At 42.8% G+C, this 15622-nt stretch overlaps 1 protein-coding gene and 1 long non-coding RNA gene across 2 annotated transcripts in view; one reads left to right on the forward strand and one right to left on the reverse strand.

The window, feature by feature from the left end:
- Positions 1 to 14915, forward strand: part of LOC141257239 (uncharacterized) — a 128883-nt gene extending 113968 nt beyond the window's left edge. The window contains exon 3 of the long non-coding RNA XR_012318041.1: positions 13316 to 14915. This is a non-coding gene — a long non-coding RNA (uncharacterized lncRNA). The remainder of the gene's footprint in view (positions 1 to 13315) is intronic.
- Positions 1 to 15622, reverse strand: part of NUP133 (nucleoporin 133) — a 326459-nt gene that overhangs the window by 113383 nt on the left and 197454 nt on the right. The window contains exons 13-15 of the mRNA XM_073671535.1: positions 11264 to 11427; positions 10012 to 10106; positions 141 to 365 (exon numbers count right to left, since the gene is read on the reverse strand). Of these exons, the coding sequence (XP_073527636.1) occupies positions 141 to 365; positions 10012 to 10106; positions 11264 to 11427 (484 nt within the window). The remainder of the gene's footprint in view (positions 1 to 140; positions 366 to 10011; positions 10107 to 11263; positions 11428 to 15622) is intronic.

The following is a 15622-nucleotide window of genomic DNA, read 5'->3' on the forward strand; positions in this document are numbered from 1 at the left end:
CATACACTGGTCTAATTCATGGAAAGCCAATTAACTTTTTAGTGGGAGTAGACTCTCAGTGGTGTAGGAAGAATCCAGTCAAACAGTATCTGAAAGGAAAATTCTTTTTACAATGCCATTTGGATTACTGTTCAGCATACCTCTCTAAAGTACACATCAGCTGGAGTAAGATTGTGGGGGACTGAGCACATCTTCTTGTTTAGTGCCAGCTGTATAACTGAGTTAACCAGTGCCGGCAGCTTAGTGTGGTGGTTCTTCAGAACTATTGCAGCAGATAATTTCTCTGCATGCTCACAAAGCAAAAGACGACTTGCAATAGTTGATCCTCTTACTTGACAAGTGCTTAATCGATCAAAAAGTCCAACCTGAGTGTAAAAAATATAAACCACATAAAGAGACATGAAGATGTAGATCACCTGTTCTTTAAATTCAGCATCACTCATGAAAATGATTACTGCTAGTGTTTTAAGGCAAATATCTATTATAGCATAAGAGGAGAGAAGCACAAAAGTAAGACATAAGGAATAAGTGAGCCCCAGCTACATCACATGAACACTGCAGCCAATCATTGGTCTCATACCATTCACCTAGCCATGAATGCCGAGGCCAGCAACCGACTTTAGTGGTCAAGTGTTGTAGACGGGAAGCTCTGTCCACACTGCAATAATGTATTTGTCACTGTAATGTCCCAGTTAAATTCAGAAAATCTTTCAATGGATGCTATATTTGTGCACACTCTACATAAGAATACACAATATTGTGGTAAAAAATGCTGCAAAGCAAGAATGATTTTAAAAAAATAGTACTGTTAAATTTTAGCAATTAAAAAGTCTTAGTTACTTACCGTTAACGGGATTTTTCGGAACCCATGACAGCACCATGAGAGAGGAGGATCCGCCCACCAAGGACGGGAAACCTACAGGTTAAAAAGGGCGGCACCCCTCTCGCCTCAGTTTAGTTTACAGCGTCGCTATATATATATATATATATATATATATATATATATATATATATATATATATATATATATATATATATATATATATATATATAATTTTTTTTCACCTTATAAGAGTAAGTTTATAAACTACCAGGAGTGCTCCCATAAGTGAAGGGGAGGGAATATAAGGGTGCTGTCATTAATGGGTTCCGAAAAATCCCGTTACTGGTAAGTAACTAAGACTTTATTCAATCACCCATGACAGCACCACGAGAGAATTACAGAGAAGATATTTCTTAGGGAGGGACCACCCTTCTACCAAAAGTGAGGTCAGTGGAGACACCCATGTCTAATCAGTAGTGTTTATAGAAGGTGAGGAGCAGGTAGCGGCCTTACATATATCCTCAATGGAGACATCAGCCTTTTCCGCCCAGGTCGTCGCGACGGCCCGAGTAGAGTGGGCTTTCAGACCTTCTGGTATCTCCTTGCCACTCGATGAATAAGCCAGAGAGATGGCATCTCTTATCCATCTGGCAATCGTAGGTTTTGATGGTTTATACCCCTTCCTAACACCCTGGTGACATATGAAAAGTGACCTATGTACTCTAGACTCTTTAGTGACTGAAAGATATTTAATGACACATCTCCTCACATCTAATGCGTGAAGCTTCTCTTTCTTCTCGTTCTTTGGAGAGGAACAAAAAGGTAGGAAAGACTATTTCTTGAGTTCTATGAAAGTGAGAGGCTACTTTCTGAAGATAGGCCGGATCTGGCTTAAGGATTATCCTATCCTCTAGAATTTTGGTAAATGAAGGGGCCATGGATAGAGCTTGAATGTCGCTTACTCTTCTGGCTGATGTTAAGGCGACCAATAGGGCTGTTTGTAGGGTAACCATTTTCAGAGAAGCTAATTCCAAAGGCGGGTTAGTTAGTGCAGTCAGGACCAGGTTTAAGTCCCAAGGCTTTACTCTCATTTTATCAATGGGTCTAGATCTAAATGATGCTTTGATAAAACAGGAGATCCAGTAATTAGCTGCTAAATCCTGAGAAAATAAGGCTCCCAGCGATGGGACCTGGACCTTCAAGGTGCTGGTGGATAACCCCAACTCTAGACCTTTTTGTAGAAATTCTAATTTTCCCAATGGGAGCTGCTTCACCTACCCCATCACCCGAAAAGGATAGGAATTTTCGCCAGATCCTGGCATAAATGCGTAGTAACCTGTTTCCTACTACATAGAAGGGTGTCTGTAAGGTTTGATGAGAAGTCTCTCCTAATTAATAACTGCCTTTCAAGTTCCATGCTGTAAGATGCAGTCCCTGAATTGGAGGATGAACAATCGGACCTTGTGAAAGAAGGTCCGGGATCTCTGGTAAGATCCAAGGATTGGATACTGACATCTCTTTTAGACAGGAGAACCAGGGCCTCTTGGGCCAGAAGGGAGCTATGAGGATGACCCTGGCTCAGTCCTTCCTGATTTTCCTTAGGACCACTGGAAGGAGTAATGAAGGAGGAAATCCATACACCAGGCTGAATTTCCAGGGATGTAGAAGAGCGTCCACCGCCAGGGGAGCTCTTCTACAGCAGAATTCCGAAACCTTGCGATTTTGTTTTGTGGCAAACAGATCCACTTTTGGAAGGTGCCACATGATAATTATTTGAGCGAAAATCTGAGAATTTAGCTCCCATTCTCCTTCCTTCAGAAAGTTGCCTTGACGTTTTCTTTCCCTTTTAGATGCAAGGCCGTAAGGGAGAGGAAATGACTTTCTGCTTTTTGAAAGAGCTTGTCCGCCACGCTCATTAAGGTTTTGACTTTGTATCCCCTTGATGGTTCACATATGCCACTGACACTTGATTGTCTGATAATATGCGGAAGTCTCAACCCTGTAGAAATATAAGGAATACGCTTACTGCTCGATCTATAGCTAATAGTTTTAACGTTCGAGGAAAGGTTTTTCTCACTCTCTGACCATACTCCCTGAACTATATTTCCATCTAAGTGAGCTCCCCATCCCGTGGGACTTGCATCCGTGGTTAACACATGGGAAGGACTTACTTCCTAGGGAACCCCCCGAACTAGGTTCCTAGTTTCCAACCACCATTTAAGAGACTGAACCGAGCGAGAGGATAAGGTTAAAGTATATTTAAGACAGCCCCCTAGCACTGATTCATTGTACAACACATCCCACTGAAGAGCTCGAGTGGAACTGCGCACACGTAACCGCAGAAAAACATGATGTTAAAGTGCCTAAAAGGGACATCGCACTACGAAGAGACAGAGGGTTTATCTATGGCTTTTTTAACCAACCCCTGGATTGATTTAACTTTTAAGGCTGGTAGACTAGAAGTCTGTTTTTCCGAATTCAGAATAATCCCCAGAAATTGTTGGGCTTTCATGGGAGATAATTTAGACTTCGTTAAACTTGCCAACCACCCTAACCCTTCCAGGATGGACATAACTTCTGCTAGATGGGCTTTACATTGAGAAAAAGAATTACCCACTACAAGGAAATAGTCGAGGTAGGGAATTATAAGAATGTCTTTCTCCCTGACATGGGCCATGGCTTCTGCCACTACTTTAGTAAAAACTCTCGGAGTGACGGCAAGACCGAAGGGAAGGGAAGTGTACTGAAAGTGTTTTATTACCCCTTCCATCTCTAACGCCACCCTTAAGTATTTTTGATAATCTTTGTAAATGGGTATATGATAGTATACATCATCTTTAACCCTTTCGAAACCCTGGGATTTTCCGTTTTTGCATTTTCGTTTTTTGCTCCTTTTGTTCCCAGAGCCATAGCGTTTTTATTTTTTGGTCAATATGGCCGTGTGAGGACTTATTTTTTGCGGGACGAGTTGTACTTTTGAACGACATTACTGGTTTTACCATATCGTATACGGGAAAAAAATTCCAAGTGCGGTGAAATTGCAAAAAAAGTGCAATACCACAGATTTTTTTTTATTATTTTTTTTTACCACCTTACCTGAATGCTAAAACTGACCTGCCATTATTATTCTCCAGGTCATTAGGAGTTCGTAGACATCAAACATGTATAGGTTCTTTTTTATTTAAGTGGTGAAAAAAAATTCCAAAGTTTGTTAAAAAAAAAAAATGGCACCATTTTCGAAGACCCGTAGCGTCTCCATTTTTCAGGATCTGAGGCCGGGTGAGGTCTTATTTTTTGCGCGCCGAGCTGAAGTTTTTATTGATATTATTTTGGGGTAGATCCGATGTTTTGATCGCCCGTTATTGCATTTTATTGCAATTTTGCGGCGACCAAAAAACGTAATTCTGGCGTTTAGAATTTTTTTTCTTGCTACGCCGTTTACCGATTGGATTCTTTTTTTATATTGATAGATCGGGTGATTCTGAACGAGGTGATACCAAATGTGTATGTGTTTTTTTTTTTTTATTATTATTATTTTATTTTGAAAGGGGGGTGATTTAAACTTTTATATTTTTTAATTCATTTAATATTTTTAAAACCTTTTTTTTACTTTTTGCTTGCTTCTACAGTCTCAATAGGAGACTAGAAGCAGCACTTGTCTGATCGCCTCTGCTACATACAGGGGACCAGTAGATCCCCTGTATGCAGCAGAAATGCTCCTGTGCTATGAGCGCCAACCACTCATAGCGATCAGCTCATGACAACCACTGGAGTCTGCTGCAGACCCAGGGTTGTCATGACCACCCATCGGTGAGCCGCAATCACGTGACGGGGTCACCGATGGGCGGGGTAAGTGACACGCTTCCGGCGCGGCACTGTTAAATGCCGCTGTCAGAGATTGACAGCGGCATTTAACATGTTGTTAACAGCCGCGGGTGGATCGCAATTCCACCCGCGGCTGTTGCGGGCACATGTCAGCGGTAATAATCAGCTGACATGTGCCTGGTTCAGTGCGGGCTCAGCGCCGGAGCCCTCACTGAACCGGGAGTTACAGCCTGGTGCGTACTAATACGTCCCAGGCTGTAAAGGGGTTTCTAAGACAGTCATGTAGCAATCAGGAAAAATAGTTTAATTGTTGATTTCAAAGATTTCATTTTAAAACGTATGAATTTTCAGGTGTCTATTCAGGGATTTCAGGTTAATTATAGTCCTGAAAAAACAGTCTGGCTTGGGGACCAAAAAGAGCAGGGAGTAGAACCCTCTACCTCCGGAACCTCAACTAGCACAAATTTCTTCACTAGGTCATGGATCTCCGACTTAAGAGCCAACTGACGTAAAGGGGAAGAACCAGAGGGAGTAACCAGAAACCTTCAGTTAGGGAGTGATTGGAACTCCAACTTTAATCCTGATCTCACCAGGCCAAGGATCCAGCTACTTGCTGTAATAAGCTCCCAAGGCTGGGAAAAAGCATGTTAATCTTCCTCCCACCTGGGCTCAGCATCATTGTCCTGACTTTTGTGCCCCTTGGGAAGACGTGCCAAAAAGTAAACCTCTACCTTTTTGGTTACGGGCTTCATATTTGTCTTGTTCTTTAGTTGAGTCTTTTCTGGACAAACCTCTTTCTCCTAAACGACCTTTTATAAGTAGGCAGGGATACAGCGGGAAATCCTTTTTTTGAGTCTCCAGCTTCCTCTAATAAATCATCCATGGCAGGACAAAACAGGAACTGACCTTCAAAAGGGATAGAACAGAGTCTAGATCTGGCTTGTATGTCTCTCCTGGCCAACACTTGAACCACAGAGCCCGCCGGGAAGAATTTGATAAGGCTGCTGATCTAGCTGCCAACCTGGCGGAGTCCGCTGAGGTGTCAGCCAGGAACGCTGCTGCACCTTGAACAAGAGGGATGGAGGATAGGATTTGTTTCCTAGATACTCCCTCTTTTAGCTGGGTTCCTAACTGCTCCAACCAGATCATTAGGGATCTGGAGGTGCAGGTGGTGGCCACTGCTGACTTTAAGGCGCCAGCTGCAGCTTCCCATGTTCCTTTTAGGAAGGTACCTGCCTTCCTATCTAGAGGGTCCTTTAGGACTACCATATCATCGAATGGTAAGGAGGACTTCCTTGAAGCTTTGGTTATAGCTACGTCTAGTCTGGGTGCCTTAGCCCATCCTCCTCCTGGTCTATCTTCAAACGGGTATCTTCTTTTAAAAGAAGGTAGCGGAGAACCTTTCCTCTCTGGTCTCTTCCATTCTGTGTCAATTAGGGCCTGTATTTTATTATTCATAGTGAAACATCTTTTCTTCCTATGGTCTGGTCCCTTAAACATTACATCCTCCACTGATCTCTCAGATCTAGTTTCTATAATGCACATGGTGGACCAGACTGCCTTGATTAATGCATCCACCTCACATAAGGGAAAACACTGACGACCGGAATCACTGTGAGGAGCAGGATGAGTGAGAGAGGTCATCCGAATCCTCGGTAACAATAGGGAAGAATTTTCTGATGTTGGGGAAGGTTCTCTTTTTTATTTACTTTTAACGTTTTAAACAAGGGCCTTGTTAATTTCTTCTTTAATTAGAGATCTCAACCCTGAAAAAAAACTGGAAGATTCCTCCACCAGTGTCTGTCCAATACAAGAGTGACAGTCTCTTCACATAGGTATCAGGCAAAGGGATATTACATATAGCACATTCCTTGTGTTTAGACTTGGAAATGCATTTCTTGCTCTGAAAAACATTAGCAAGACAGAGGAAACCATTACCAAGTGAACGTTCACGAAGATCCACTTACCCCTGCCAAATACATGGTACCGGTATTGCAGAAGAATCTCCCACTGATGGAGGGTCCCCCCTCTGGACTGCAGGATTTTTCTTCCTGGCTGAGCCTTTATGGCTGGATCTCGAGGATCCATGCTTGTCCGTGGAACAGCTCCCACTGGAACGTGAGCGATGCTCCACAGGCTCTTGGTGCTCCCAAGGTAGCAAAAGATCTTCCTGCTGCTGTAGTTCAGGATCGGCCATCTCACCTGTATGGACTGGGAAGCACCTGATAGCGATGCCATTTTTAAGTTATACCGGCCTCTATCCACAGCACCTGGTCAATTGACCTATCGTGTGGCTTAGGAAAAAGCCCCCCCACCCCAGGAACATACCTCCTACTTTCCGTCACACGTCTCCGACGTATCTCTAGCCGTGACCATTATCCCGTTAGTATCGTTAAAGAGGCACGCCCACCTGCTTCCTAGCCATGCCTCCAATAACATCACCAGCCGCGTCATCCGGCCGCGCCACCCGCCAGCGCGGCTCGAGCTTCCTGCACGCAAGGGGGAATCAGCCACCAGACCCACCGAAGCACCCATTGTCTGGGCCACACGCGAGCAGGCGACCTCAGCCAGGAGACACCGCTGCTATCCAGCGCACACGGAGCAGCCCCCCCTGAGCTCTACCTTGGCGCCTCCAGGGAGACCAGACCTGAAAGAGGCAGAGAAGCTATCCCCGCCTGGATCGGCCAGCCTGGCCTGGGACAGGAAGCTTTTCTTATATCTTCAGGTAAAACCTGCAGGAGTTCCCATCAAGGACAGGAAACCAAACTGAGGTGTTGTCATGGGTGATCGAATAAAAATGCAAAGTAAATGAATAAGAGAAATCAAAATCAAATCAATATTTGGTATGACCACCCTTTGCTTTCAAAACAGCACAAATTCTTCTAGGTACACTTGCACAAAGTAAGGGATTTTGTAGGATTATACTCAGGTGTATAGGTAACCAATGACAACAAACAGATGGCAGTGACTGTTCAGCCTACATATGTACAGTGTCCATTTTAGGACATGATCAGATATCAAAATCAGTTTGAGTCTGACAAGCGACCCCGACAAGCGTAATAATAATAATTAAAAAAAAAAAGTAACTGCTCGTTGATGGGACTTGAACCCAAAATTCTGTGTCCCAAAGACAGTGCACTAACCACTGAGCTATAAACTGATTTGCAAAAACCTAGGAGTTCCATTTGGTTATATGATTTTCAGTGCAAACTTGTCTAAGGCTATGTGCCTACGATGCAGAAATGCTGCATATTTTTTACGCTTCTCCCTGGCAGGAAAAACGCATGCGGTTTTTACATGTGTTTTTCCAGCCAGGTAGAAGCGTTTTTGCATGTATTTCTGCATGCGGGTTATCAAGCGCTTTTAGCATCACTTGGAAAAGTGCTCGACAACTTGGTCACACTATATAAATCCATGCAACCGGCATGGATTTATAGCAGTGTGACCAAGTTAGTTAAAAAAAAAAAGAATAAGAATGGTAAAAAAATAATAATAATAAAAAAAAAAAAAAAAAAAAAAGAGATTATACTCCCCTTCCGATGTCCTCCCGGAAGCTTTTTTTGTTTTATGAGATCAACCATGAAAATACTCAGGGTGGCTAAAAGTCATTGTATTTCTGACTCTGATGTTTTAAGAAAGTCACAGATCAGACTCACACATCAAAATCAAACATCATTTGAATTTGCTTGCTTGCACTCTGTGCATAAGTCCCAATGAGTTTTAGACAAGTTTGCACTGAAAATCATATCACCAAATAGAAAGGCTAGGTTTTACAACTGAGTTTATGGCCCAGTGGTTAGTGCACTGACACAGAATTTTGGGTTCAAGTCCCATCAGCGAACAGTTACTTTTTTTTTTATTATTTCAGTTGTAAGAATCACTCGTCAGACAGGGTATTTGTGACGCTCGCAGCCCTGCCCTGGGAAGATGGGGGTACACTCGGGGCCAGGTCCTATGGAAGTTGGGGTGCAGCCGTGGCCTGGACCCGTCCCAAGCCCAGGGAAGTCACATTAAAAAGGATGTTAGGGCTATCAGGGGTGAGTGGTTGCCATCGACTACACCACCTGTGGTACCTGGTGAAGGCCACCAGCGCTGCAGCAGTCCTCCGAGGCGGGATGTTGTGGCAGCCGAAGTTGTTACTACTCCCCACAGGCGGAGCAAGGCCTCAGGGCAGAGGAGAAGGATGGAGGGAGTCGTAGTATAGGGTGTCTGGTGCTGCGCAGTGTGGTGCAGAAATAACGAGTCCGGAGGCCATAGGGGTCGACTTCCAGGGTTGTTTACTCACGGTGAAGAGTGCAGCTGCAAGGCTTCTCCCTGCTCCTCACGGAGTTCTGCGGTCACCAGGGATGGGGGTCCGACAGCCTCCAAGTAATTCAAGTGCTCAATCAGGACCCCGCACCAGAGTGTTCCTAGACTTCAGACTGAGTCCTCTCCTGTCTGTGTGTGTAGATAGGCCGGGTCTCCCTCTGGACTAAGCTCAGAAACAGGGTACGGGTGGCAGCGCTACTTCTTCCGTTACCCGGTGGGATCCTCAGGGCCTGCCGGGCTTCCCTGACTAGGACGTAGAGTAGCAAAGTCAGGTATCGGGGGCCGGTAGCCTTCTTGCAGCCGGAATCCCTCTGACTATATCAGATTAGCGAGGACAGGTGGCGTATACCGCTCCGTCTGCATCCCCCTGGGATCCTTTTGCGGCGGAGCTACACTCCTAAGCTCCGGGCCTTCTTGGTCATGGTCCTTGACCGGGTTGAGACATATGCTAACTCGAACCGGCCCCTCGACCCAAGGCCAGGGTACGAGGGCCGCGTCCCCATCCGCTGCAGGTCCACGTTCAGGGAGGGAGATCACAATCAAAGAACCAAGAATCAAGTTGGCTGTGTATTAAACATGAAATATTAAGTGTAACTAAATGCGAGTCCTCCACCCTCACCCACTATATGGTTCCCCCTAGCTTTTGGTTTCCCAGTCTCCCAATTCCCAGTAGGGGCAGCACCTAGTGCCTACTAGCCCCCTCTGGCGGGAGAAGTGTGGTGTTGGATGTGGAGGTGAGGTCCTGATCATTGCACCATTCTTACCTCAGAGGAGGGATACCACACCCCATGAAAGAGGTGCAGCATCCCTGTGGCGGTCGAACCCTCAGGGGTGCCACATATTTAGCCTCAAACTGACATCATTCTGATGTTTGATTTTGATATCTGATCATGTCCTAAAATGGACACTGTACCTTATGAATACATCAGATTCCATTACATTCATATGCAACTAGAGTTCTGTGCTAGATTTTTCTTAGTGTGGGAAATAAACCAAGAGAAGAGCTTTTTGTCGGCAGTCAGACTGTAAATAAATGCTTGTGTTCAAATACATACCTGATGAAGGAAATCCAAGAAAAAGGAGTGCGCTTTCATTTTGTCCTCCAGTTGATGCAAAAGAATGAGGGATGTATTACTCAATCCAGTGGCCTCTATGTAAAATATAGAAACAGATGAATATTAAACTAAAAAGGTAACATACCTGCCCCGCAAGTTAATCCTCACCCCTGCATCACAAGCATTTACAAGAATGAAAGTCCATCCACTGGAACTCCCACTTAACGCGAGTTCAGGTCTACAGCAAAACAAGGGAGTGATGAAGAGCGCTGGGCTGTTTCTGAATGCCTCATTCAATACAATTTCTTTAGGGCTGTTATAAAAGGAGTGGTTCTCTTTCAGAACTCATGTCCACAGACACTGAAAACAAAAAAACCCCCAAAGCTTTACATACCCTCACTGCATGCAGTGCTGGGTCTGCGCTGCATGCCTGGTCTGTCTTGTTTGGCTGCAGCAGTGAGATAACGTCGACAGAGAGGCAGCCAATCACTAACTTCAGTGGCTCATGATGTCTACATTGGCAGAGCCTCTACACAGTGATTGGCTGCAGAGCATCACTGCTGCAGCCAAACAACACACACCAGGGCACGGACTGAGATACTGTGCTGGACCTGGGGAGAATAAGTAAGAATACATCTGTCATTTTAACGCTAAGAGCCTGTGGACAAAGGTCTTCTAAAAAGTGGCACTCTTTAAGCATACAGTCACTCTTGTAATTTTTTTTTTATATTCTTTTAAAGCTTTAATAATTGGGAAAATATTACAAATGCCATATGCATCATTGTGTTCTACAGCTTCTCGTGTATTTCTATTGATTTTATGTATTTTACTTATACAGTGACATCATATTCCCCAGCACTTTACAGACATTATCATCCGAGTCCACACTGGGGCACAGAATCTAAACTCACTTTCTAGTTTGGGAGTATACTGGAGTACACGGAAGAAACCCACACAAACACGGGGAGGACATACAAACTCCTTGCAGTGCTACAAAACAACAGTTCTAACCACTGAGCCACCGTGCTGCCCATTTCCATAATAACAAACAGGCCCGAAATCAGTGTGTTTAGAGCAGAAAATTTCCGTAAAAGTTTTTGAAAAAAATTTTTGCGCAAAAATCTCCAAGTATACGTACAGGTGGATATTGAGGAAGGATTTGCAATAACTTTTGTTGATGTTTGCCTATGTATTATCCAAGTTTAGTTTTCATATATTACTTTACATTAAAAAAGTTTGTTGCTTCTCTTACCATCCGGTACAGATTCAGCCCATCTAGGGTCAGAAGCTGGGTAATCATCCACCAAGTCCACACTTATCTGGGTCACTGCTTGGTCTAGTTCATTATCAGCTTCCGAATCGGTTTGGGAAGAGAACAAGCTGTCCACCATGCACTGTGCTTCAAACAGATCCTTTCTGCAAACCAAAAACATTTTTTATAACATTTCCTGTCAAGGAGGTCTCATATACTTTCCTGTATGTAGAAAGCGTTGATTAGCATTCAACGATCTGCCAGGTATGTGTTATGTTTTATAATTTTTGTAAGCTTTTATTAGTCCACGTGTATGTGAAAATTCCCCTGGCTACTAAATATGCACAAAGCAAAACCACCCCCAGAAACAATTAATTTACATTACATGGTATAGACGATCAGAAGTAATAAAGGCACGCAGAACCTCAGCCAAAACCAAGATGGAAACTAAAGTCTAGCAATTGGGCCACGACGTGCCTTTGCAATGGTCATAGGAAAGTCCAATTACCCCTGAGTTTACATCTAATAAGTGCCTTATTACACCTCCACAATGGATGAATTTATTTTTTAATGCGGGGGGAACTGTTGATTGAAACAGAGGTCGAAAAACCTGATTAGTCAACACATCCAGCTTATAATGCATAAAGAAAATGAAAGGACCTCACAATGCATGATGATTTGCTGATTAGCAGGATCCCTTTGTCCATGAGCAAATTCATATGCTACATCACATGAACTGGATGCTGAATAAATTGGAGTGAGACACAAGGGTGTCTCTGCGGCTAGAACTTAAACCCTCTTACAGAGCAGGAATCTATTTGAGATCTGCAAAAACCATCTGTGTACCTGTTGAAGGTCAGGGCCAATGACCGAAACACAGTACACTCACTTTTGGATTGCAAATACATTTCCTACTACTTAATATCTATATGAGAACCTAGTTTTTTGGATTTACAGACTGTGAAAGATGTCTCCAACTTCACCTGCAGAATTCCTTGTTTGCAAAAATACTGTGTAATCTAGTTGGCCCTCCATGAACAAACCTACTTTCAAGAAAAAAAAAAGTAGGATGTAGTTGGGGGTTTAACTACCACTTTCATGTGGTCTCCAATACCTAGTCCCTCGGAAAGTGAGGATTTAAGTGCATGTAATAGAAGGAGGATTTAAGGCTGAACACAAAAATTTGGGGAAATTATTTCAATACGCAAAAATCAACAATAAAGGTAATGTTCCAATCAGTCCATCAACAGTCAATACTGATGGGGATGTCATTGGCGTTGACGACCTATGCAATCGGAGCTTAACCTTTAATCTCAAAGTTCATACCTGTATCTATGGAAAAGCAGCGGCATGAAGATACATTCCCTGTCTTACTGAATAGTGTCATTTAGGGAGAAGCATTTTTGTATATATATGAAAAGTCATAAGGTGGAGGGGCATGAGTACAAGGTTGTGCTTAGTACTAACCAATGCTTTGTTTCCTTACATTAAAGCTCTTTAGTAATTTGTGTAAAAAATTAGTCCTGGTACATATCCAGGTTATGGATATCCACATTAGTTGTCGAATAGTGGGGTAAAAAATGCAGTAGTTGCATCTAGAAGCCAAAATTTTGAAGGAATGTTTAACATTTCAAAAAAGAAGTGGTACTTTTGTACCACTTAAAACATATCTAATGAGGTTACTATGGACATGGAAAGTAACCTGTAATGACACATCATCATGCACCAGAGTTAAGCGGTTCTTGCAATGCTTCTGCTACATTTCAGCCAGAACATAAAAGGTGTAATTACTTAAGACACCTTTCATGCAGGCTTATAGAAAAATTGCGTTATTTCAGCATTATTACATTGTTAGTAGCTAGTCTATAACATATTTAATCTATTGAGCCTTCAGTATTCAATAATCATCGGATGATCAATCAAAAAATGCCAACTCTGCTCCGATGACAATCCTAATTACAGTTGCATCACCTAATTTTAAAAATGCTCTCAATGTAAGCTATACAGTTTTAGGATTTTTTAGCATATTGACATTTCTATTTGTTTTTTCAGATATGCTTTGTTGCATTAACAAAGTGGATAGTTTTTGCTACATATGGAGAAGTCACTTTTGCATCAAAGGCAAAACTTCACTACCATGATAAGAAAAGCCTACAACCTGTATTTTGGCTGCAGAATAGGAGCTCAGGACAAGAGTTGGGCTCCACACATATGCTGCAATAGATGGGCATCACAATCTTATCCTGTGGTTGCATGGGAAGAAGCAATCTATGCCATTTGCAGTCCCAATGATCTGTCGAGAGCTAACCAATCACACTACAAATTGCTATTTCTGCATGGTGCCCCCCATTAGGAAAGGAGTGGACTTTACAGTATCCAAATATTCCATCTGCAAAATGCCCAGAACTGCTGGCTCCAAACGTACCAGAAACATTTACAGTCGAGTCAAGTGAGGAAGAAGAGGGCGCTTGGTGTCATGAAGCATCTTCCTCTCATGACCCAGACTGTCGGCAACTTCAACTGAACCACACTTTATAACACAAAGTGAATTGAATGACCTTGCTAGAGATTTGGATTTGCCCAAGGGTAAGGGAGAGCTCTTAGCTTCCAGGCTACAATAGTGGGATCTCCTAGTGGGCAATGTTTGGATTTCTTTGCTCCACAACAGTGATAAAGATTTTGTCCAATACTTCTTCATGGAGGGCGATCATATGGCATGCAACATCAGCAATTTAATGGAAGCTCTTAAAATAAGTCATAATACTGAAGAATGGAGGCTTTTCATCGATTCGTCCAAAACAAGATTAAAAGCCACTTTGCTGCATAAATGGTAATGTGCTACCTTCAATTCCAGTTGGTTATGCAAACCACATGAAAGAAACATGAAACAGCTGTTGAGGTGCCCGAATTATGACCTACATTTGTGGTCCCTCTGTGGTGACTTAAAGGTAGATACAGAAAGTACTGCTGCTTTCTGTGTAAGTGGATTAGTCATGCAAGAGAATATCACTACAATAAAAGACAGGCCTCTCCGTCATTCATTTCAGCCAGGGAGTAAAAATGTCCTGCATCAAGCAGTTTCTGAACCACATAAGATTTTGTTACCACCATTGCATATCAAGTTGGGCCTAATGAAGAACTTTGTAAAGGCAATAGATAAAAGTGCAAAAGAATTCAAGTATCTAATTGATACATTTCCAAGGTTGAGTGAAGCAAAGAACTAAAAGAGTCTTCAATGGACCTCAGATTCAAAGGCTTCTTCAAGATGAGAAGTTTCTCTGTTTGTTGCAGGGCAAGGAAAAGGCTGCATAGGTAACTTTCACATAAGTGGTAACGGATTTTTTTTGACAACTCGAGCACATCAATATGAAGAGTTGGTGAAAAATCTCAAAACATACAAGCATCTTGGCTGTAACATGTCCTTAAAGATTCATTTCTTACATTCGCATCTAGACTTCCACCAAACTGCAGAGCAGAGAGCGACAAGTACAGTGAGATTTCACCAAGATATTGTGACTATGGAGAAAAGATAAAGGAAAATGTAATCCATCAATGCTTGCAGATCACTCTTGGGAAATTGTAAGATGATCCGATGCAGGAGCACAAGAGACAAGCGAAAAAGAGTGGTCACTGAAGGAGGACCAAATTTTGTAGTGCAATTTCTGTAACTGTTTATAATTCACAATAGTGTTTAGACAGATTTTAGTTATTTGAATTGTTGCCAAGTTTCCTCTAAATAAATATTAGAAATTTGGAATAAAATATTCTGCATCTTTATTAGTGATGAGCGAGCATGCTCGTCACTACTCGTTACTCACCCAAGCATCACAGTGTTCGAGATGCTCATTACTCGCCAAGTATTTTTTGAAAGTTCGGGAGGGAGCTCAAGTCACTGCTCCTCATGTTTGGCGCATATGAGGCAGTCAATTAACATGCAGGGATTGCCTGACAGTCCCTGTAATGCTGTAGCCATTTTGGTTGTGGCATTACATGGATTGGCTGGCTGCACAGCGTCATCAGGTCTATATAAGACCCGGGACCCTATGCTCGCCACAGTCTACCGGTCAAACAGCTGCAGTTCTCCCTACTCTGCCTGAGTGAGGGAGAAAATTAGAGCTTATTTTAAACAGGGATTCCCACCACTATTATTAATCTACACTAACAGTCATTGTAAGGGCTCATTCTGATGAAAATTAATCCTGATGATAGCTAATATAGTACAGAATAGGATGCACTGCACGTTCTCTCATCTGCTGGAACACCTATCAATAGCCTTAGCTATCAGTGCTAATGTTCTTTTTGCTCTTAATCCAGACAATTTCGGTAAAAAAAGCAATATATACCATTTTTACTGCTCCA

This window comes from Phyllobates terribilis, unplaced genomic scaffold (genome assembly GCF_046119375.1).
Source record: "Phyllobates terribilis strain yellow unplaced genomic scaffold, ASM4611937v1 Scaffold_3__8_contigs__length_932513732, whole genome shotgun sequence".
NCBI classification, from domain to species: Eukaryota; Metazoa; Chordata; class Amphibia; order Anura; family Dendrobatidae; genus Phyllobates; species Phyllobates terribilis.